The sequence below is a fragment of the Merops nubicus genome, unplaced genomic scaffold, assembly GCF_000691845.1.
Source record: "Merops nubicus isolate BGI_N331 unplaced genomic scaffold, ASM69184v1 scaffold34620, whole genome shotgun sequence".
NCBI classification, from domain to species: domain Eukaryota; kingdom Metazoa; phylum Chordata; class Aves; order Coraciiformes; family Meropidae; genus Merops; species Merops nubicus.
The window spans coordinates 75,206-100,162 of NW_008582813.1; the positions used below are offsets into that span (position 1 = coordinate 75,206).

The 24,957-nt window shown below is 38.3% G+C and overlaps 1 protein-coding gene across 3 annotated transcripts in view; it reads left to right on the top strand.

The window, feature by feature from the left end:
• PPP1R12A (protein phosphatase 1, regulatory subunit 12A) overlaps window positions 1–20,729 on the top strand; it is a 69,322-nt gene extending 48,593 nt beyond the window's left edge. For 2 of the 3 annotated variants that reach the window (XM_008938804.1, XM_008938819.1), the window contains 8 exons: window positions 1,484–1,602; window positions 2,289–2,354; window positions 5,962–5,978; window positions 6,913–7,054; window positions 7,753–7,857; window positions 8,745–8,792; window positions 12,953–13,003; window positions 18,566–20,729. In XM_008938804.1, the coding sequence (XP_008937052.1) occupies window positions 1,484–1,602; window positions 2,289–2,354; window positions 5,962–5,978; window positions 6,913–7,054; window positions 7,753–7,857; window positions 8,745–8,792; window positions 12,953–13,003; window positions 18,566–18,652 (635 nt within the window). In that variant the 3' untranslated portion in view covers window positions 18,653–20,729. The remainder of the gene's footprint in view (window positions 1–1,483; window positions 1,603–2,288; window positions 2,355–5,961; window positions 5,979–6,912; window positions 7,055–7,752; window positions 7,858–8,744; window positions 8,793–12,952; window positions 13,004–18,565) is intronic. The other variant, XM_008938811.1, reaches the window with a different exon arrangement.
• The last annotated feature ends 4,228 nt before the right edge of the window (window positions 20,730–24,957 follow it).

The following is a 24,957-nucleotide window of genomic DNA, read 5'->3' on the forward strand; positions in this document are numbered from 1 at the left end:
ATGTTTCAGAATATTTAATGGAAACATACTTCTAGGTACTTAACTGATATATGTAATCTTAAACTGAGGATCAGATGCATGATTCAGATGTCATAAAAAAGATGTTCTCTGATGTCACAGTTTTTGCCCTCATTTATAATGTGACTCACCTGTTTTAATTCTCAGAGATGTGCCTGATAGTTGCCTGTCAAGGAAGGAGGTTCTTGATAGACAGTGTGATCTCCTGTTCTCTTGCGGAGGCATGACACAGTTGATCTTGTCAAAATACTTTCATTCAAGTTATTGATCAGAAACTCAGATAGGATTACTGATTGAAATTGATAATTTTGTTATACGGAGGATCAGATTAAATGATCCACTGATCAAATCTCCATGAACTATATAGCAGTATTGCCATATTCCCTAGACTTGTATTTTCTGAGGAAGTTATTTGGGCTAAGCTTCAGGATTATGCTTTTTTTCCCCTCCATCCTAACATGAACTGAAATGTGGGTTAAGATACTTCAGTAATGCATGCATACTCTAGGAAACTCATTCTAGACTGTTCTATGGAAAAGATTTTCATGGGTAAATATTAGCTACAGCAGGGTTTTTTTCAAATTAGGACTGTAGGAGGAGAAATGCTTTACCATCTGAAAGCCCAGAGGTAAAACCATCATTTATTTAATGAATATTTGTATTTCTTTCTTTTCTGTTTAATTTTTGCTTCACACAAAATTTTTTACCTCTGATTGATGCTTCTATCTGAACTCAAATCTGTGGTTCTTTCTCTAATAAAAGAACAGTGGCCTGAATAGAATGCATGATAAATAGCTTTGGTTGGGCAGGTTTGTTTAATTTTTTTTTTTTTTTTTTTTTTACAAATTACTTGTAAACACACAGGGCTACAAACACTATCCTGAGATACAATGACATTTTTGCATTGCAGCTGCTTTATTTTAAAAAGAAAAAGGAAATCTGTAATATAGTATTAATCTAATCTAGGAGATCCCATTTTATTCTTTCTTAGAGCAAAAATGGAGAGGACTGTAATAAAAAGGAGGACTTTGAAAAGAGTTTTTTTTTAAATATTGAATTCCTTATTTAAGCAAAAAAAGTTTGTTTGATGAATGATGAAGAATTGTCTTATTTTGTACTTTTACATCTACTGACATAGATGTTTGAATTGTTACATGACAGTTCTGAAAATTTAAGTCTGGTTTGTAATATGCTACTTTTACATTTAGAAGTTTTATTTAGGTGGCTGAGATGGAATTCGTATTTTGCAGTTGCTGTTCAAGAATTGGAACAGTATTTGCAGTATTTTAGAGCTATATTCTGAGGAGCGTGTATTATAGTAAACCATGTATGTGGTAAGAAGCTCTTTAGCATATTTATTTCAGGTAAAAATTAATTGTAAACATTTTAAAGATTGAGAATTATTTCAGAAATCTTCCAGAAAACCAGGTTCTGTCATACTTAATAAGAAAGCTGTTATTAACAGAAGGGGGCAAAAAAGAGGAAGAAAAGGAAGAAGATAAGTCACAGCCTAAGTCGATAAGGGAAAGGCGGCGACCAAGAGAAAAACGACGATCTACAGGAGTTTCTTTTTGGACTCAAGATGTGAGTAAATGTCTACTACTGCTGGTTTATGGCCTTAGCTTGTAGCAGTATGGAATGTGTATAGTGTATTGTTAAAACAGGACTAGTTTAGGATAATACAGTATATAACTAACTGTTCTGGAAAAACTGATGCTTGCTCAAGTTATGTATTCTCTGTTTCTCTGTTTTGAGCCTTTCAGGAGCAAAGTCAAAATCAAGTTATATTGATAATGATAAAAAGAATTCTAGCATAGTGTACTAACTTAATAAGAATTAATCGTAATCTAAGGAAGAATAATCATTGAACAAGTCTCTTGTGGATGCATGCCAAAGCTGCAACAATGAGAGTGATGATCTGGCAGATTACAAGTAGCCACGTACTTAAAACTGAAAGAACTGCTCTGAGATTAGAAGTGTTATGGTAGATGTTTCAGCCAATTGCATTTCCCTTTTCTTTGTCATGAGATCAGTATGTAACTTTGTAAAAGCAAGATTTTCATGTGCCTAATGCAAGGTTCCTCTCCTTATGGTGCTGAAAACATGTACTTATTGGAGAATTTTCATCATATGTCCCATATATTCTCTATAAATTTTAAGTAGAATTCTACTGCTCTTAGATTTTCGTATTAAAAAGCTAGAATGCCTTCAACTCTTAGAATGCTTTCAGCAGCTTAATTATTTTTTTCCTCTCCCACCTCTTTCACCAGAGTGATGAAAATGAACAGGAACACCAGTCTGATTCAGAAGAAGGAACAAATAAGAAAGAAACTCAGGTAATTTAAAAAAGATAATTAATTTATTAACTTTCTAACAGAAACATTTTGATTGTAAAACTTCTGTTACAGTTGGATTCAATTAAAAGAGTACATATGGTAGAGTTCTTGTGAGTGTTTTCTGATTCATAATTTGTGGCTATGGTTCAGTGCCATTTCCTTTGCAGACTTTAATAACAAGTTTTAACTTTTTCTTTTCCATTCTGATTATGTAGAATTAGCCTCCAGAAAATGTAGGTGAATTTTCTGACACATAGGTCAGGGACATGTTGCAACAAGTTACTGAAGGGAACTTTCAGTTTGTCCACCTTGCAAAAACCTTTATTCCGTCTGTTTTGTTATTTTAAGATAAATGATGCCCATTCATTTGCGCACACTAATTAAAACCTTTTAGAATTAAACCCAGTGCTGTCAATAATATAATTAAGATATGAGAAGTTAACATTGTGAAGCATACAAAGTTGAAGACCACGATGTACCTGATTTCTTCATTGAAGAAAATGGATTTCTGAACATCCTAATTCAGTATTATGTCTTGTTAAAAAGTCAGAGGAAAACAGTATAATGGGCTTGATTTGATGGAAAAAGTCCTTATAAACTGAATGGTATGTGACAGTGACATGAAGAGAGGTTAAAAGGAAAGTAGTATCTTAAGCTGTACTCTAAAATGGTATAACAGAATGTGTTTCTTTTGACCTAAACCCTGGAGTAGCACACTACAGAAACAAGCTTATTACTGCTGAATGAAAACCCAAGTGTTGTTTCTCTCCTTTTCATAAAAGCTTCCATTACACATCCTTCGAATACTTTAATTAAGAGATTCATTCTGTGCCATTTTGCTTTGCTGTATTTTTCATTTCCATGTCACATTAACATAAATGCATAGGCCTGTTTCCTTTCCTCCCACTTATACATATCATTATCCTTAGATCTGTAATTACTTCATATTCTGTTCTGTAGAAAAATTAATTTGGATCGAATGTGCGTGTGGTGCTTCCTATGGAATGAGACTCATATAAAACTACAGTGAAATAGTGGTAAATGAGCCTAAAATTATGAATGTGATCTGTGATTAAAAGGGTGGGTGTGTTGGGGTGGAATGTTGGAGAAGTGTGGAATTGGCTGCCTAATCATGGCTTGGCTTAAGAGTCAAAGCATTCTCCTAGCCTGTATGATTCCTACAAAACACTCTGGGAGCTTGGTTTCATTATAAATCAATATAATACCAGATTTGAGTTCATGGAGAGCTCTGAAATGAATGTGTGAACCAAGTTCACTGTCACCTACCTAAATAAATTGATTTTGCTTTCTTGATATAAGCTCGTTTGTCACATCAGCTGCAGAAAGAATGAAAACATCACAAAAACGAGTTGAATAGCAAAACAATTATTTCACAGTTTTTAAGTTTTCTTTTCAAATTTTGCCAATGTAACTGTGGCTGCTTAGTCTGCTCTGTTCCATGACTGTATGAAGAACATCCCATCTCGTGTGATTTGGCTGCACAGGGATATCTGTGTTGGCATAATCTCTTTCTCAAGCTTTATGCAAAATTTGTAGGCTTAAATGTTTTCAACATTTTTTTTGTCAAATGTCAAAATCTGTGACTGAGCTGAACTAACAAATTGAAGGTGAAAATAAAGGAAGGAAACAGCTAAGACTGTGCTAAAAATATAATGCAAATGTGTTTTGTGACAAGTGAGGGGAACAAGAACAGGCAAGGGCTTAAGAAATGTGCTGCTCTTTCAGCGAGGTGTGGAGGCTGGATGGTGCTCGAGTAGCAGGAGCAGGGCTTCACAGCTTTCAGCAAATGGACACCACTGATGTACAGTTTTCTGAAGATTATGGTGCCCTTGTCCAGCTTCTCAAGTTCCCAGCCTCAGCCAGGAGAATAGGAACAGGCTGCATCTGTGTTTTCCTGTCTCTCTTAATTGCTGCTCTCTTACTTCACCAGTTCATTTATTGTCCCCCTGCGTAGCTGGAAAATTGTGTTTCTAAGATGGTCTGTGTGTGACTAAATAACTTTCCTTTCCTTTTGGGAAGCTGTCATGCAGCCGGGGAACGGAGACTTGGGAGGTTTTCACATTCCCACGGCACCACAGGGAGTCCACTAGAAGCAAAGAAAAACAGCCTTTAGAAAGTGTGTTTGTTAAATAATGTAGGCATGCTTTACTTCCTTGGCGTGGCTGTCCTAGATTGTAAGTAAAGGTTAAAAGGACCAGCTTAGCAGTTTTCTGTGTATGGCATTCCCTCAAGGTAAAAAAAAGAAAACCTGAAGTCTTTACAGACAAAACTTCCTCTGTTTTGTTGAGGTGAGAAGGAAGCAGTAGAAAAGGGATTTTTGTAGGTCATCTATTACACGGGTAGAATTCTGTAATCTAACACTGATCCTACTTAAACATACAATAACGGTAAGACTCATACTTAGGTGGAAGTTAATCTTCTTGTGTCCAGTATCTTAAAAAATACCTGTGTATAGGTGTGTGCCACTGAACTATGACATTTTCTACAAAATCTCTGAAGTTCTCAGCACTATTCATTCTCTTGACAGAAAATAACAATATTTTATTAGGAGTGCTTAGGCTGCAGCACATACTCTTTCATATCGTATGCATAGTAAATGCACTTCAAGGTATCAAAGGGGAAATTGAGTATATTGTGGAGAACGTGGGTATTTTCCTCTAGGCCTGTTGAAAAACAGTTTCCTTCTAAGAAAGGAAAACAAACCAACCACACCATCCCCCCTAAAAATAAAAGCACCTATGGGGAAGGCTTCATCCACTGCTAGGTGAATAACATTGGAGGCTGTCCAACAGATGATACATTGGTAGATTTTCTTGACTGAAATGTCTTCACTCAGGATTATTCGTACAATTGGAATGAATGATGAATCTCTGTTGACACCCCAGAGGAGAAGAAAGTTTGTAGGACTGAGGTAATGCTTAGATGGCACTCCTTCACTCTTAAGTAATCATTTGTAATTAAATTTCACTCATCAAGTAAAAGTGAGTGAATTTTGTGCCTGTGGATTCACCTGCAATGAATGAAATTTCTATAAAAAATGAAATTATGTCATTTAAATTAAGTTTAATAAGTACTTCCTTATGATGTTGGTATAGTAGCTTATTTCCCATCAAGCTCTGTTGAAACAATGATCCTGTAGCATGTTTTAGATTATTATTTTGAACTGAAGTCATTACTGTGTTGACTTTTCAAAACGTTATTGCTAATGTTAGAGAGAGGAAGAAAGAATAAGGAGTTCAGGGAACACAGTTCTGATGGTGTGGATAACAGGCAGGGAAGTCACAGAATTCACCAACTGCTGAAATGACTCCAATGTTTAGGACAGTCCAAACTTTTAGAGTGTAATATTAACATCCTTTTAAGTCATATTTTGGCAAGCACATTCTAGCACATATTTCCTTTCTGTTCCAGACATAACAAAATTGAAACTTGACAATGTTCAGATAATGCATACTGTTGGACAACGCGTTGCATTTAATGTAACTGTTTAGCTATAATTGTTCGCAGATTGTTATATTTTTTTTATCTAATTGAATTATTGACTTGATCTATTCTTTTTCTCTCTTTTTACCCCTCCCCACCTCAGAGCGATAGCCTTTCAAGGTATGTACAGTTTAAATAAATTATGTTAAAATTGTTACACTTAGTTCACGTACTCCCGTTTTCAATTCTTTATGTACAAATTCAACTTAACACCAGTAGTCAGCTGGGTTGAGCTTTCAAAGGTATTAATGATACTTAACGTTTGTGTGAAATACAATTGTAAATTTACAGTATTGAATATTTTTTCCGCACGTGGGTGGATTCTTCACTCCATTCTGGGGAATATGTCAGACTCTGTAGTGCACTGAAGGCAGGCTGGACATTTTGCAGAACACAGTGGATACAGTACCATTCCCTTCACGTTTTTCAGTATTAAGTCAGCTTTCACAGAGAAGACAAGAGGTCCTTGTTGCCCTTCTTTTAGAATACCCCACTGAAAGTTTTCTGAGGAATCCCAATAGAAGTGCTACTGCTTCTGAAAATCAGATTTCCTTAGGATTTGTGGAAAAGGAAATGCAGAAATATCAATCATTTAAGAAAAAGTTTTCATTTGAAAACTTTATGTCCTGTCTGTCGAATAGCTGTTAAATTGTACTACTATAGCACATGATCAGTGAAGAGTGAGCCATGTGAAATTATTCTAAACTTTATTAATGCTGTTTGTAACTCAGTATTAATAGGATAAAGACAGCTGAAGAATTTTTTTCATAAATTTTTCTGTTGAAATAGTAGAATTCACAAAAAATAGTTTTGAAATCTCTTTGGCTGCCCTAATGAGACTTGGAGAATTCATCTAGGCTGGTATTTCAGAGATTGCTTTTATGAACTCATTCAATTAAAGTAGTAGCTTTTGTAAAAATAGATTGTGTTTCTAAATAAAGAAGAATTAAAGTATCTAACTAATATAAAGTCCTTTAAGACTTTATATTAGTCTTTCAGTGTCATTTGAAATGCAGGCAGGGCGGGCGCTCACTCAGCGGTGTTTCCCTTACAGGTACGAGTCCGGGTCCCTGGGCCTGTCTTCGGGCGACCGCTACGACGCGGCACAGGGCCGGGCGGGGCCACAGAGCTACCCTGAAGATCGAAAACCTTACTGCAGTAGGCTAGAAAAAGAAGATAGCACTGATTTTAAGAAGGTATCTGATCCAGTGATTTTGGTGTGAAAGTAGAACTTTATTACTGCTTTTTCATGAGCTGTCTGTGAATTAATCTCACAGTGCATCACAAAGTCTGCTTAAAGCAGCTCAGATGAATGGAGGAGCAGAGCAGCCACTACAGTGGGGGGAAAATGCACGTTACAAAACAGCTTCTGGCTTTTTGCACTTTTCTCTTCAAGGGAAGGAAGGAGAAATCCAGAGGAGCCAAGATTCATTTTTTCTGATAAATACTATCATATTATTTTTTTAGTTCATTGTATCATTAAAACTGCTTTGTACATCTGTGAAGCCTTTCATTTTATGTTTGTTACCTTAAATACTTATAATTTAAAAATTTATTTGGATCTTGCTTTAAAATGGAGGAGAAGTTTGACAAAAAGTTTACTGTGGTGCCTAATCTGTGAAATCTGAAGAAAAAAATGGGAAATATTTTTTTAATAAGTGTAAGGTAAGTTACGTGCTCCCTGGGCAAAGTTGCTTGTTTATAGAAATATTTAGTAACAGTTCTTTAAAGTGCTTGATAATTCTTAACATCTTTAAAATCTGTAACTGATTTTTACTTCTTAGACAATGTGTTTGTTAATTTTACATGCAACTCAATTATGTTTTTAAAATTTTTCAGCTCATCTCACTGAATTATTACTGAGTATTTTTTTAAAACTAGTATCTTCTGTTAGCTTTATGAACAGATTCTAGCTGAAAATGAAAAACTGAAAGCACAGTTACATGATACCAACATGGAACTTACAGATCTTAAGCTACAGCTGGAGAAGACCACTCAGGTTTGTATGAAACAAAAAAAGCATGTACTTAGCTGACAAAGTAGGTAGCAAACTAGAAGCACCCCAGGCTACAGCAGCTCTTTGCTAGGCTTCAGCTTTGTTTCTTATCCAAAGATGGGAGTGAAGAAGCATACCTTTCTGTTGCTAAAGAAAAACAGTGCAGGATTCTGGTCTTCAGCTGTGAGCAAAATGTGTGAGACTGCCTCCTCCCTGTTTAAGTAGTAGTGGTTCTTGCCAGCATGTATCTGGAACTTCTTTGCAGGGTAGGGATAAACGCTTTCTACACTGTCAGCTTATATTCAAACTGTCAGTCAGGCTTGATTTGATCAGTTGATAAACCTGCTGGCAAATTGGCATAACCTGCCACTTCTTCCTGGCTGGTTAAATAGCTTTATCTCGCAACTGAAGAGCAAATAATGTACTCTGGTTACAGGTAACTGCTGTCAGATAACAGTGCTGCATACAGTAATACCAAATACATACACAAAAGTTAAATTTTTGTTAAATTGCAGTGGAAAACTTCTGAGATCACATGTGCCACAATTTCCCTCTGCTTAAGTGCCTGCCACATGTACCCCATAAATATCAGTGAAGTACATTAAAAAGATGTTTGTTTTGTAACGCTTTTTGATAAAACTGCTATATTACTCCTATTTGCTAAAGGCTGTGTAGTGATTAAATTACATAGGGATGGTCACAGAGGAAGTGCCTGATAAATCAGTTCATTCTTTATATTCTTTATATTTCAGTGTTACCTCCCTGAACACACTTTAAAATGCTTTTGAAGACATACTTTGGAGGGTATATTAAAATGTCCAATTGAATTGTTTGTCCTTGGCTTTATGTTAAGAACAAGTACCAATGTTTTAATTAATTTTGTGTTTCAGAGACAAGAAAGATTTGCTGACAGATCACTTTTGGAAATGGAGAAAAGGGTGAGTTTCTGCCAAAGATCTCTTGACTACTCCACTCAGGCTTTGTTCTAGTTTGTTTTGCAACCCCTGGCTTGGATATATTTCAGTGGGAACAGAAGCCTTTCTTATAACTTGCATTTTTAGAAGATTTTGGGATTTTAGGTTTCAAAGTAGCAATGAATGTGAGATACTGTGAGATGGAATTACTCTTAAGAATTGCCCTCAGGTTGCCTGCGTGATAAACAGGTTCTAAACCCCACTGCCCTCCAGGGATCTGCCACTTGTTCCATCTCATCCAAAACAATCTTGGCACTCCAGTGGGTTAAGCCGATTCAGAACGCCTCATCTTCTAATGCATTTCCAGGATTCAGAGACTTTAATTTCCTCAGAGCTTTCCAGAAGCATGTGTGTTATTTTACCAGTTACTGTTGGCAATGAAGTAGCTGTTTCTACCTCACAGACATGAGACCTTAAACCTGCTAATGATATAAAATTGATCATAATCTGTCTCTTTCCTTGTACTATAACTTTTTCCAGAGGGAGTGTGATACTGGGGCTGGGGGAAAGAATGAGTGAGCAGCATGGGAAGAGGGCCATCAGAGTCAGAGACAACCATAAACTGAATGGGAAAGGAGTCACGTAATACATCCATGTGTGAGCTATACTACAGGAATTATTGCAGAAGTTGGACACATGATAATTTTAGGCTGTAGTTTCATCCTACTTTAAAATCCATCACTGTAAAAGTTTAATTTCACCACAGTGTAAACCAAACTCGGTTTTGTTCTGGTCCTAGCTTCCTTCACGACCTTGGCCACAAGCTCCATTCCCCTCCCCTGATCCTGGAAGAATACATAAACAGGAAGAAAACTTTTGACAGTAATAAGGGATACAGTATACATCTTTTATCCCTGGTAAACTTGACATTCATTAGGCTTCTACATTTACTTTCCAGTATTTGAGTTTTAGAAAATTTTTAGTTCCAGAAATCTGTCTGGTGTATAAAAAACACTTGGAAGATTTTTGTAGGAGCACATGGAGACGTAGATATACGCTCCGGATACTTCCTGAAGTTCCATTATCTTTATCTTAATAATCTCTCCAGATAATTGCAGCAGCCTTTTAGCACCTATTTCTCCTTGATTTTTTGGCATTCTGCTGTAGACAGTGATTTCATCAGTAGAAAAGTTTCATTAGCAGCTTTAATTGGTTTCTTGTATGCTGTCATGGCCACACAAGTGGACATTTAATTATTTCATAGATTCATCTATGTCTGTTACTATTTGGTTCCATACTGCACAGCATTCTGTATTGCATAGCTAGACATTATTTCAGTTTTAAAGTTATTTTCAGTTTTACTCCTTTGTTGTTTCCCAAAACAGGCCATTGCATTAAAGCAATTAGCTACATTAGAAATTCTTGCACCTTTTTTTTTGTAAAAACATCTAGTCTAGCAGCAAACTGTCTTTTAGAAATGCTGTTCTTCCTAAATGTGTTAATGTAGATTAAATTTAGCAGGTAAAAAAATTAAGTTAGTGATAATGCTGTACTGCTGAAACATGCTTTACACAATATTTAGGAGGTGTTCCTTCTAATTTATAAATTTTAACTTCTTTTCAGACAATTTAAAATGGGAATTTATTTGTGATTGTATTTCCCTTGTTAAAATCTGGAGTTACTTTCACCTTGAAAGTGACTGAAGCAGGGTTCTCAGCTGCTAGTCATCAACAACTCATCTTCAGAAAGAAGCATACCAAATTCGGAATTTAAGGATAATTTTTAAGACAACTTTTTAGTGTAACATACCAATATGTGTGAAAAGTAGAAGTAAATTGAAGAGCTTTTTGAAGTATACTTTTCCAAGTGTATGACTTCACTGAAATAAAATACAAAGCTGAAGATGTTTATATAAATTACATTGAGAAAAGAGGGGGGAAAGGTAAAGTGGTGACAATAAATTAAAAGAAATAAAAGGCTGGCAGAGAAAAACCTTAAGGCATCTTTGAACTGTGATGCTTTCAAGCTGAAACATGCCTGGAAGATGGGAACATTTGGGAGAGCTTATTGTGGCCTTTCAGTATTTAAAGGGGGCCTATAAGAAAAATGGGGGCGGTCTTTTTAGCAGGACCTGTTGCATCAGGAAGTGGGGTAATGGTTTTAAACTAAAAGAGGGGAGATTGAGAGTAAATAGAAGAAAGACCTTTTTTACAATGAAAGTGGTGAGCTCACTGCACCAAGCCCATGTTTTCTAGTTGCTCTGGTAAATACGAATGAGCTGTTGTATTTTATAAGCTGAGAGACTAGCGTGTATTTTTTTCATTTTGAGGGCTACAAATGTACCTTATAGAGTTGTTGAAGTATATAATAAAATTTTAAACTGCATACATTTCAAAGCCTTTCTTTGAGTCCAGGGACTAATCAAATAATACTGCCAAATCTTCCCAGTGAAACTGTTAGTTTTGTTGGCATTCCTCAAGCCGATTCCTAAAAAATAAAGCCGTTCAGGAAACAGAGAAGCATAGCTTCACTTAATCAGAGCAATAAGTGTTTACAAAAAATCTTACCCGTTTGAAATGTGAGGATAATAACAAAACAAATGAAGTAAGAATTTTATTTAATTGGCTTTTGTTGATAACAGTGTTTTGAGACAAGCTCTACATGCTAATTAAGCAAATGCATCAAAAGGACTAACAATTTCTAAATGTGCAATTTTGAGGTTTGATCATCCATCTCTTGGTACTTGCAGGAATTGTCAAATATCGCTTAATGTAGGAACACTGACAATACATGTTATTCTACAAAGCCAGTAGGCAACTGATACAATTCCAAGTAATGTAAGATGTTGTGGGTTTTTTGTTAGTCACATACTGCAGTTAACTCACTAGTACTTACTATACCCGTTACTATCAGTCAGTATCATTATGGGAAAAGTTTTAACTCCAAGGAATTAAGTACATTAAGTACTAACAACTGCAGTAATTTTTTACTTTGATAAACCTTTAAAGTTGTTTGCTAAAATGGGAAAATGTTGGTGTATAACTGCACTATGATGAAACTAAATTCAAATGATTTATATCTGAAAGGTGACCGGCAAGAGTCAGTATCTACTGGGCGGTATGATCTAACCAAAGTTTTACACACTTCAGTCAATGCTGCTTGCTGTTTGCGTAACACTGTTGTATGCAGATGCATATGTCCACTCCGCAATAATCCGTTGCTTTTGGCTTTCACACTTTGGAAAAATCTGAGTGTAGAGTCCTGATAACCGCCGCTGCTTTTAAATGAGACACACCGCATTGTCTGACACGGGAGAGCAAGCCATCAAGCTGTAAACCCCTCAAGTCTGTTGCATTAGCTGCCCAGCTCTCAGGGGTGTTGCAAATGAGGTTTAAACGCAGTAATGTCATTTAGAAATGAGGTAGTGTGTCTGCACTGCAGACTGCAGCATAGTACAAAAAGCCTTAAGCTAACTTGCAATAAGCTAGCTGGGGTACTGTTACTGGTGTCGTCAAAACAACCTCGAGTTCTCTACAGAGCAGAATTTCTCCTGCCTCTCAGGTAAAAATAAGAAGGGGGGGGGGGGAAAGGGAGTGTGAAACCATACTAGAAATGCAGAAAATATTCAGGAAAGATTTACTCAAGAAGCAGGTGATCTGTCTTAGCTAGATTTCTTTGGGACTCAACTGAACTGCTTTAATGTAAATTTGGGTGTAGCTACAGTATGTTATAGTTCACAGCGTGTCCAGATCCCACTGAACTGAGATAGATTCAGCTACATTCAGCTTGTCTATGAAAGCTTAAGCTTTTGGGCTTGTTTCTTTTAATGTTCTTGTTTGTTTCTGATAATTTTCTGCATTTCTTGTATATTAAACTATTACAGAAGCCTAGGTCATGAAAAATAAATCCCAAGAAATGTTACTTACAACCTAAGTTGTGTAAAGGAAGGGGTATATTTTGTAGGAGTTGATGTAAATTTCTGTATCTCTTCCCCCTCAGATATTAAAACTCCGTATTGACAAATTTCTGTATATCACTGCCATCACAAGTTTCCTGTCCACACTATGCTTTTGGTTGTATGATCTTTGAAACTTGAAGTATTTCACTGTTATCACAGTATTTACGAGCAGTAATTTTTTTTAAAAATTGTATTGTTCAGTGATAACACGTGTCTTTTGGTTTAGGAAAGAAGAGCTCTAGAAAGAAGGATATCTGAAATGGAAGAGGAATTGAAAGTAAGTAAACTATTGCACATTATTAATAACAAAGTGTATGACTGTGTAAGTGCAATATGTAGTCTGGCAGAATTACAGGTCTCTACAATTTCATTAGAAAATAACTAAGTTACAGGTGCATTTCAAAATTACTCATGTCATATAGCTTGTAGGAAAGCTATTACACCTGCATAAACAGACATACCTGTAGGACTTCTACAAAGGCATTGAGACTTACACTTCTGTAACATACTGGCTACCAAGAAGCATGCAAAGATGGTTGAAGTGAAACATTTGATCTCATCGAGGTGGAATTGCAATCTATGATTTTGATGTGATACCCTATATTTTATTAACTTAAAAATAACAGTAGCATATAATTCCATGGATATATAAACATTAAATGTTGCTTCATCTTTTATCTTGTGCTCTTTAAATTATGCATTAGACAGCATGCTACTAGTACCAAAAGAAAAACTTTCATTTGTATAAAGTGAATAGTCAGGTTTTAGTTAACAAAAAGCAGTAGATAGATTTCAGACACTGACAAACAAGTAATATTTACCACATAAACTGATTTCTGCTTCTTAAACTATGGATAAACTGAATCTCAGAAGGTAAATACTTTTTTAATAGATTTCTGGCTTTTTCTTTTAAGCAGTCATGTTACGACTGTTCTCATTTCCTGGTTTATCAATGTTAGGTCCTCTCAAACGATTAAGAAGGGTGAGAAATTTGGCCCATTTGTTTTTTATTATGTCCTTGGATATAATATTGGACAGGGCAAACAAAACTGATAAAAGTAAAGTATGACTAGAAAACTAGAGGAACACAATGGAATAGAAAACATTTTTGCACTAAAAAATTTTAAAGAAATACCACTCTTAACATTCAGTACTTGTCATTGATTAGTAAAGTTGCCTTTCAAGTTCATTTTTGAGCTCCCTCTAGTGCTTGGAAATGGCATTAACTTCCAGATACTTTTCATTAAAATACATGCACAAAGTTTTGTTGAAATAATGGAAGCTGACAGGAAAATGTGGGCTGAAGGCAACCACAATGCCTGCAGCTCCCCTGGATTCAGGCCAAGATAGTTTGCTTTAAGGGAGGACACAATGTCTGTGGTTCCTTGAGGAGTCTGTAGAAATTAAATATGTAGAAAGCAAACTATGGTAGAGGAAAATATTTGTGTCTAAGAGTAGAAGACATGATGTGAGCTTCTATCACCAACCTGTAAATTCCTGTTAGGGAAGGTTGGGCTTCCAAGTTAAAGAAAGAATGTAAATGTAATGATTTTTTTCAGATGTTTACTTTCAATAAGCAATATGTGAAAGTTTTGAATTAAAAATAAAATAATCTTCCTATCATTTCTTACACTGTTGTGTAAAAAAATATATGTTAAACGTGTCATTATTTACAGGGTTTTGAATAGGAGATTTAGTTTGTGCAATTAGGATGTTAAGTAAAGAATTCCAGGAATAGCTCTCATTGTTAATGTATCCTGAACTGTTTTGGAAAGCTGTGACTAATCACTGCTGGTTCTTAGATTGCTTTTCAAGAATGTGTCACTTGTTTGATACTTTCCTTTCACAGCTACTTATCTACTTCAAACAGGACTGTCTCTTCTAAGTTTTCATTCAATTCTGCTCATCTTTAGTACTTTTAAACATAATGTACATGGAGGGAGTGATTCTTTTTTTTTTTTTTTTTTCCCCTCTCCTTTTCACTCCTGTTTCTTTGATTCCTGCAGAACCTGCAACAAATAAAGCAGATTCAGTCTTTGAGACACATAAATGAGCGACTGGTGACTGAGAATAGGGCCTTGACCCGAGTGATTGCCAAACTCTCAGGGTCCCGTAGGCAACTGCGCTCTGCGGACTTGTAACTTCTGCCTTCTCCTTTGTGTAGCCAGGCAGGTGTGGATAATATTTGGTTTTTGCTTGGGTAGATTTTTACAATTAACACTCGTGTGTCAGAAGCTGACTTACTGCTGCTCGGTTACGGAAGCGTGGCTAAAGCATGGTGTCTGGTGTACCAGCTACAGGTGTCCCAGATGTGCTGGTATGGTGTGGGATTGACCTTGCTTGCGTGACAATAAATTGGCAGTGACCCAGGAGACCTTTGACATCTTAGAGCCTTGGCAACAACTGAAAGGATTTGAGTTTCCACTAGGATACACTGAAGTGTATCCTGAAGTGTTACTCCCTTGTTTTGGTGTTTGAATAAATGCTCAAATGGATAGATCTGCCTCTAGATTTCTAACTAGAGAATTGAAATTATTTTTGAGCTTTCTTACTGCGGTGTAATTGAACTGCATAGAACTGATACAAATCTAGTCTTCACTAAAAGCATGTCTGAGAAGTGGTTTCAGTGCTGTGCATTCCTGAACAGTTGCATTAGCAACTTTATTTCTTACATTTGTGTTCAGTGTTTAGAGGGGACCAAAGTCTTTTCTTTCAGAAGTGTATTGGAATTTCAAGTCAATGAGTATTTTCACATACTGACTTCCCATGCAGCCAATCCTTATTTTTATCTAGACAGCTTAAAATATCCACTTTTAGCATTGAGTTAAAGTTATTATTTATATAGCTATCTATGTAGACATTCCAGTTGGGAACCAGAATCCTATAATGTGTAGACTGTACAAACACAGGCACACCAAAAAAAACCCAAGCCAACCCAAACAAAAAACAAACAAACAAACAAAAACCTGCCCAGTGTGTCAGATTGGTTCATACTTACTAGGCCATCTGGTTCAGTCCCCTTCTTTTAAAGGTATGAACTGTTTCGAGTTTCATCTTGGAAAAAAGTGACAGTTTGTTGTCTGCTGTGTCAGAAACCCACTGAAGATTCAAAATTTCCGTGAGAAAAAAAATACTGTTTCATTCCACACCAAATCTATATGCCTTTCTTCCTCCTCGTAAGTAACAGCTTTACAGGGTGGATGTTTCAGAGGGCTTTTAAGATGTGTAGGTGAAAAGAAAAATGTCCTTCTGCACAGTGACTCTTGCTAAACTGCCTCCCCTGGCCTACCCCCCTTCCAACTCAGAAACAAGATGATGAGTATACATTTTTTCATTCTGCTCAGAATTCAATCTCTGGTTTTCCCTGCTAAGAGGCATGAAAGAAAAAGAAGGTTTATCCTTTGGCTTAGTGTCTTCCTGGAGTTGGCCTAACAATAGGATGTGGATAGAGAGGTTGTTTCTGGTCTAGGCCCTGCATTCCTCAACGTTGCCCTGCATTAACCCTTGCTGAGTGAGTCAGCTGGGCTCACAGAGCTGGCTGAAAACAAATCCCTTTGTTCTTGATACGACTTGATCCGACTCACCCAAGTGTTGCTGAATCACTAACCTAACCTGCAGAAAGCAGCAGGAGCATGAGGAGGGAGAGGCGTCCCTCTAGGGCAGCCCGCCCCCAGCCGGCCGCGCAGCTCCCCGGCACAGCCGAGCTGACCGGATGGCTGCGCTACACAGCCACGCGTCCAGGGCCGTCTTTTTTTGGCTAGCGCTGGCATTCCTTTAACCGTGGTGAGCCAGTGCAGGGTGTTAACCCACAGAAAACTGCTCACTATTCCTTTCTGTGGGGGGAGTCTTCAGCGGCAGGTCGTTGCGGAGCCTGCCTAGCAAAAAAAAAAAAGCAATGGCAACCCAGCAGGGGGGCCTGACTTGGTGATGGTAGCTCAGCCATAGCAGTGTGCCTGATTAATCCAAACGGGTACAAAGCTGTTTTGTACATAAAAACTGTTAAATCCTCCTGAAAAAGCAGATGTTATTATTACTGTACAGATTCCAGTTGGCTCCTTGTGTCAGGTGATTGTTGAATAATTATTTGCTTGACAACAGCAGTGCAAAGTTAGTAGCTAGCCATATAATACCGATAGGCAAAGCAGTGCATTTGAGTTCTAATTCAAGAGCCTCATCACTGGAAGATACTTTGCTGTTTCAGTGAGGAGCAAATTGGAATTCAGAGTGTTAAGTACGGTCTGTAGCGGTAATTTTACTGAATTTAGTGTGAAGCTTTTTTCCCCGTCTCTGCACATTAAAGGTGTGTTGTGTCCCCTCATGAGAAGTTTGAATACCGCAGGACCAAGAAAACTGTGTACATGTCGTTGGCTAGGTTTAAAGTCTGTGGGGATTTCTATAGATGAGAAGCCTAAGTAAGGAATTTAGGTTACTTGAGCTTATCCTTCCTGATCAGTCTCCTATTACTCATAACTGCTTTTGTCTCCTACCAGTCTTCCCCTGTTCTTTAGCAGGCTTACAACGAAGGAGAAAATATTTTCTTAGTACCTATTCTGCCTTTTAGTTTAATCAGGATTGAAGTCTATCCTCAGAGATTCACAGGTGCATAATGGATTATGATAAAACTCCACACTTGAACAGCAGCTTTTTGGTTGAAATAGTTTACAAGAAAATATATCAGCCTGTGGGTCTGCCTGTATGTAATTAAGTATTATGGGCTGCAGCTCCGTAGTCAATGAATTGAATGGCTGTTTCATTGTCTGCAGACACAGGTCAAAGAACAATCCCAGGTTTATCCTAATATTACAGGTGCATTCACAAGTGCACGGTACACGTGCCTGGTATCTGGGTATCACCCCTAGTACATTTATCTCAGACAACAGTAGTTGTTTTTTGGAGCTTGGAAAACAACACAGGTAGGCTGAATAACCACATGCAGGAGTAGGCTGTTGCCTCCTGTGGAAACCTGTGGGGTGCTAGAAACCCCACACGTCATCTCGCCATGAGTGTTGTCGGTGGTTCCTTATCAGTGTGTGGACGTGGATACGGGCAACTGCTGAGGTGGCTTTTAGTTTCTCTGACTAGTTATATTCTCCCAGGATGAACATCTATGCACTGACTTGTCCTCCTTTCCTGTCTGATCCTGTCCAACTCTCACCTCACTCGGCTTCTGCCTTCCAGCTTTTGTGCTTGTTTGTCACCCATCTCCTGTGGCAACCTTAACTTGCCATCTCCTAACTTGTATGCCTGAGTATGCAGCCTGGGGTTTCAGTGATCTGCTCTTGTGTGAACTGTGTTATTCAGGGATATGATCTCAAATTATAGGATGTGTGCTTCAACACGAGTCTGGAAGCGTTGGGAAGATTAATGCTATGAGCTAACAAGCTGAATTACACTGTGGCTGATCAGGATGATATCATCCAAGAGCACAATGGTAGATAAGCTGAGCCACAGCATGGGTTTTTTTTTTGAAACTGTGTAGTATAGAGAAGCCTCTTTAAATTGCTGGTAATTAACACATTTTTTTGTTTTGCACTGAAAATTGAAGCATTTACTTAACTTTACTCATGCTTAAAGCATAAAAGCTTTTGTTAGAGGCTTGTCATCTGCACCACCAACTTTTAGTGCAACTAGTCCAAGCAAATGAAAAGTCCTTGTCTATAACTCTTAACTGCATCCTGCTAAAAGATAAAATTTTTCTGAAGTGCTGATATGTGACAGGGGAGAACTTCCAAGATGCTTAAACTGAATAAAGATTTTTTTATCCCCACTGCTTGTCTGAGTCTTGCTGCTTTCACTTGTGATGTAATAGCAAATAACCATCATGTTTCATTTTTCATAGATGCTACCAGACCTGAAGGCAGACAACCAGAGGCTAAAAGATGAAAACGGGGCCTTGATCAGAGTTATAAGCAAACTTTCCAAATAAAGGGTTTACTACAGCAGCAAATAACGGTATTGCACATCACTAGTAACTCCAGTGGACCACGGTATGGCAGTCACTGGAAGTGTGGGAAGATCCCGTGGAGACTGTCATTTTCAGATATCCTGCCAAACGCCCTCTTACCTGTGTGTTTTTTTGTATCAAGATCATTGTTTCTGTTAAAATGCAGCTGCTGAGAAGATAAAATGACTGAGAAATCTTGTTTACAGCTACAGCGTAATAAGGAAAGTGTTCAAGGCCAGATACGCCTCAGATATTTAACCAGTAAGCCTTAGTTGTACATAAACACTTTTACATCAACAAAAGCTTTCAGCTCTCACAGAAGACAGTTACTCAATAATGTTTTTGTTGTGCCACAATTCCCAGGTTTTCTCTCCTCAGTTTTTCTTTAAATCCTAAGTTTGGAATTTTTTTTTTTTCCTTCTAATTATTCATGTACCAGATTTTCTTGTACAGTATTTTCACAGCTTTACCATTTGCAGAGACCACACACCCTTTTAAATTACATATTTGTGTAGCTACCTAGAGTTGTATTGTCCAACCACCTGGAACAGAAATGTTTGGTGGAACATTTGCTTTCACTGTTTGTGCAATATGCATTTATTTCCTAAACAAAATGCTTTAAAAATCAGTTGAAACTAGAAATATTTTTGAAGTCCTGTTTTCTGCCTTTATTGGTCACTTTAAAAAAAAAAAAAAAAAAGTTTGTAGTGGAAGATGTTAGATCCTGTAATCGTCACATTCATTTGAGCAGGTACTGAGTGATGCTGTATATATAAATGTGTACTGGTTTGATTTTTCAGACCACCACGTGGCATGCTTGAATATATTTCCCTATTGCAAATGTCTGTTAATGCAAATTAGGCTACTCCAGAATAGTGTGTTTAACAAAGTTCATTAATTTTTATGGTATAAAGAATTTAGACATTGTACATTGTATGGAGCCCTATCTTTACAAAAGGTCTAAACTATATAAAGTACTTTATTATCTTTTCCTCCCATTTTTTTTTTCATTTGATAGTGTTCACCATAATAAAAAAATTGCATAACTATAACTGCTTCACTACATTTCACATACCTGTATTTATCTGAGTGCTGTCCAAAACTGTTGTGCTAGCCAAAGTAATGTACTAAATCATCTGAAAAACATAACCCATTACACTCACATTAACGTTTATATGCACTGTTGTTGCCATGTGAGGAGGCATCCGACTTGATAACACCGTCACGTCAGACCATTTTATACATTTCAGTGGCCTTTAAAAACAAACAAACAAAAAACCTACTTAAGTGAAGATCGCTTTTGTTAGAAACAGCTTTTATATTTTCACTAAACCATTCAAAATACGACATCCTATTGGCACATAGTTTATTGCCTAAAACCACTGAACGGATCAGCCATTAAAACAGATTGTACATTGTAAAGCTTGTAGTAGCTATTGTATTATTGATTATATTGTATACTATATTAAATGTGAATTTGTACCCCTTCATTTAAAAAGGTCATTGTGTTCTACTGCCTACTTGGGGGGTGGGGGTTAGTTTTACTGGGGGGGTGGGATATGTTTTGGTAAGGAAGATATGATGTCCTCTCTCTGTTGATTGGTTTTTTGAAGATGTAAGGTAATGCTCTTACTACCAAGCTCAGGATTCTTGATTTTAAAGGTACACAGATAGTTTGACAGATCTTCTTGTAACTGATCTGTACGAGAGGTGGGTCTGAACCATAGGGACTTCCATTGTCTTATGCTAACATAAAATAAAGAACTGAATGGCTTCAACATATTGAGTTCTGTTACAAGACCGTTAGGCATATTCTGGATTATATTTGGTAAAGTTTGGGTGCCTGTGAATGATTAAATACGTGTTTCTAATATTTTAGTGTTTTATATTTAGGTTATTTATTCTTTATATCTAAAAAATGAATGGCTACTGTGCTATATTGATTTTATTGGTAGTACTGAGCAGACCTTGTATCTGCATGAAACTAGTTGCAAAACCCACTATTTTGGAAAAAAAAAAATTGTATTTTGACATATACAAATAAAATGAATACAAACTATTTTAAATGCGTGAAAGTTTTACTGAGAAGACATTGCAATTTGTTATGAATTTAAACCATGTTATAAGTTTGCTATTTAAATTCCTTGGTGGGCATTTTTCATTCATTGCGTTACTTGGATCAAGGTTCAAGTACCTTTCAAAGATTGTAATCAAACTGTGATTATTTGCACATCATTGTACATGCACATCTGTAAATGCAATAGTAAAAATGCCGTATTTATGCAATCTGTAACAACTTGGACAAATGTTTATATATTTTACATAAACCTGTCTGTGTGCAGAATCCGAGAACCATTTTTTACGTGGTATTAACTGAATCTCACAAAGCAATTGCTAAACGTCGTGTCATCGTCTTGTGGTACTGGTCGTGTTGCAGATTAAACACATCCCCAGAAAACCCAGCTACCACAGTGAGAAAATGGGTAGTGGAGGAGTATTTTATTATTTAGGAGACAGTCTGCATCCAAGAAATACATTTCTGCTGGCTGCTGACTCTGGCAAGCCCCCCTACATGACTGACAGCTCCATTGTTAACTCAAAACAGCAATTTCTATTTTCAGGGGACTTGTCAGAGTGTGGAAATGGATCTTTATGTCCCAGAATTAACATCAAGTAGACATGGAGGCACGGAAGAAGCTGGTGCTGGAGAGCTCAGAGGCAAAGGGCGTGCCCAGAGCCAGCCCCAGCCATGAGCCCCGGGAGGAGGAGTGACCCCGGGTGGGAAGGCAGCCGGTTTGGCAGAGCACAGGGAAGGTGGTGGCCACATGGCTGTGTGAGGGCTGCCTGACCTTGTGGCTCCAAACAAGCAGTTACCTAGGATAAAAGACTCAGGAGCTGGAACTTTTATTTTTTGCCCGCCTTGTCTGCCTCACCATTAGCAACTGCCTCCTTAGCTCCTGCTACGTACCACCTTCAGGCTTTTGCCAATTCCTTGCCAGATTCCAAAGAGAGCAGTTATAATTCATAGTGTGTAGCTTGGTGTATTTGTTTGCTCAGAACCAAGTACGCAACACAAGTCTGGGTATTCCCTCCTTTAGAAATGCCTCCCATGCTAAACTGGTTTGTGCTCAGGTGAACATTAAGCCACTGGGTATTAATCCTACCTGTGCAGTATTCCTGCCTGCTGTCCATTTGGTTGTCTTTTAAGTGCAAATATGTTGTCATAGAACAAGTGTCCTCTCCTTTGTTTTTTAGAAAGAGTAACCATGTGTCATCTGCTAGAAGAGAAAATTAAAAAAAGCTTTTTTTTATAGCTGCTTTAGGAGATGTACATCAAGGGAGTAGTTTTAACTGTTTCCTTCACTTTTAACATACAGAAATGGGCCCCATGCAAGATGGCTCCTGCCCCTGCTAGCTGACTTAACCATGAGGTTTATAGTCAAGACTGAGGGCACCACATAATGCCAAAACCATCCATATGGTGGTAGACAGGAAATTAGGCAAAGAAAGGCAAGTGGCGAGGGGGAAGTGTGCCACAATGCCAGACCTGGAAAGGCAACACCGTGGCAAACAGTGAGCAGTTGACACAGAGAAAGGCAGGGGACACATTGAAACAAAACTGGCCAAGAGTTCAGGGCCACATTGCACCTTGCACAGATTAAAATTGTCCAAAGTTAGCAATAGTATGAATTATGCCTTGGTGCTGTCTTGTACTACCGTTCAGAAGATGCATTGATTTCTTGTTAAAGCGAAGTTGTGATGATAAAAATAATCATTACACTGACTCTTACTTGATCTGGGTGATCCTGAAAGTGGCTTGAAACTACACAGCTGGCACTTTACAGTTCTGTTACGGGCATCTTGAGGTCTTGCCCACCTCTGTAGCACACCAGCTCCTCTGGAAAGGAGTGTGGACCTTTCTGTCCCTGGTTTCTTGCTTGTGGTCTTGTAGCAGAAGCTTAAATAGAGGTGGCCAAATCTGCCACACCAGAATGTGATACAGCTATGGGTCCTGGGAGCTCCAGCTGTGCCTCCCCAGAGCACGCCCAGGCCCTCTGTGGGGTAAGAGGTGCCAGGGGCTCTTGGCAGCCATGGCCTAAAGCCTGTCCAGTGTAGGCAGCTGCTTTTTTAGTTACATTGGAAGTCACTTTTGCCCTCAGTGCTAGCTTCAGCATCTCTTAACTTGACATGATGCAGTGTGGGCACTGCAACTGTGCAACTGAGAGGTTAATTTGCTTTATAGGTGAGATTTAATTTCCAGCTACAACCTGAAGGACTGTCACAACGAAGCACAACACAAATTCACTACATAATCTACAGCTTAAAAAATAAACTCCACAACCCTACAAGCATCTCAGAATTTTTTGTGAAGCCTGTTTCTAAAGAGGATGGAGAAACAATTGTAACTGGATTAGAGCAGTTGCTTTCCCACCTGATTTCAATCTTAGAGCAGTTTTGTTGCAGCTCTGCTGGCCTCTGTGAAAGCACAGGGGGTTTCCCTATGCAGGAATAGCCACCCTGTTGGGGGACACAAGAAACAATTTGCTTAAGTTTTTCACAAGTTCTCGCTGCTCATGGTTATGTACACAATGTTCACATCTAGCTATGGTGATTCAGCTTCCTTGAGTTCTTAGGTCAAAGCCACAAATAACAAGGGTAAAAAATGCTGGTGACTAGAGTTATGTGCTTTCCCTTTGTTTTGATTGCAAGAGCAGCAGTTGGGATTTGTTAGTAACAAAAAGTAGTATTGTGCTCTACCTCAGCATATATTTAAATTAAGACTAGAACAGTCCTAAAGGTGACTGCAGGTTCCTGCACAGAAGACAGAATTAAAACAAAACCAAACCTCCCAAACCCACAATGAATTGCTCACACTTTAAAGGGAGAGCTGCTGCCACACTGATGAAGTCATCAGCTATTCTTGCTTGTGTCAGCACCTCCCCATTTGGTATTACTGATTAGATAGGAAAAGTATGTAGCCTTTAGAGAAAGGAGGAACTGTTCACTTTTTCCTCTAAAAACATCACCTGTTGGATGTCTAATGTTTCTGATCTTGCCCAGGGGTAATTACAGCAGGGACAAAAGCCCCACATTCCAACTTTAATTATTTCACCCTTCTGACTTGGGTTCTTCTACACGTCTGTTTTGCAAACCTATTAAAGCTTAGCAGAAGTAGTTAGTCAAGACAGCGCAATTCAACTTCCAGTGTGGTCCTTCTCCTCTGTTTTATTTGCTGGAGAAAGACCACACGAGGGCTGGTGGTGGGGGGAGAACGTCTTTTATTTCCTTGGTACCGTCTTTCTATGCCCCACGTGTTCCACTGCAGGGTCCTTTGAGCAGAGACTCGCTGGGCTGAATTCCTCTTCTAGCAAACAAGTGCAGGGAAAAGCTGCTGCAGATCTCGCTGTGCTGTGTGTCCCATCTGCCTGCAGCGCCTCTGGTGGGACCCCGACATGGCTGGCTGCTCGCCTCCCCTTGGCCCCGCATCTCCCCCCAAATCAACGGCCCTGTTGCCCTCATTTACATCTGTGTTATGTACCCCTGTTTTAAAGGTGCGTCTCTACCTCACAGAAGGACAGGCCTGAAGGAGGAGGAGCTGCTGTATTACAGCTAGAATGAAGTTGCTGCTCTCTGTGAGTGGTTACCTGGACCTGCACCCCAAGTCTTCTAAAGAAAGGAGCATCACCTCATTACATAAGCTGGTATAAAATTCACATTTACACTACATTTACACAAAACACATATCTAGCTACACAGTCTAGTCACTGTTGAGAAGACTTAATGAAAAAGTTTATTTAAAAATAAAAATCTACATTTAAATCAACTGCTGATACCATGGGGATGATTCTCCAACTGTTACCAGCTCACATGTATTTCTTGCTGTATGAAAAGCAGCAAATTCTTTCCTCCCACTTACTCTGTGGCTATAGGTGCTGCAGTAGTTTGGCTAGTTACCCGTCGTCAACTCCCCCTGCACACAATGCCAGCGCTCTGTGAAAATAAGGGAGATGTCACTAGGGGCTTTCATTACGCTTCTTTAGTCCCGCGCATAAAAAAGAAGCAATCTCCTTGAAATTATAAGGAGAATGGGGAAGCAAACGCTTCTTGGGCGCTGAAGCTCTAGTATTACTTGACCCGTTTCTGCCCAGAAACAATGACACCGGGGTCGGTTTTCAGGCCGGGGAGGGGCCGCTGCCGGGCGGCGGGGCCGGGAGGTGGCACCAGACGGCTTCGCTTCTCCTCAGCTCCGCCCGGGCTCCTTCCCCCAGGGCTGCGCGGAGCGCTCT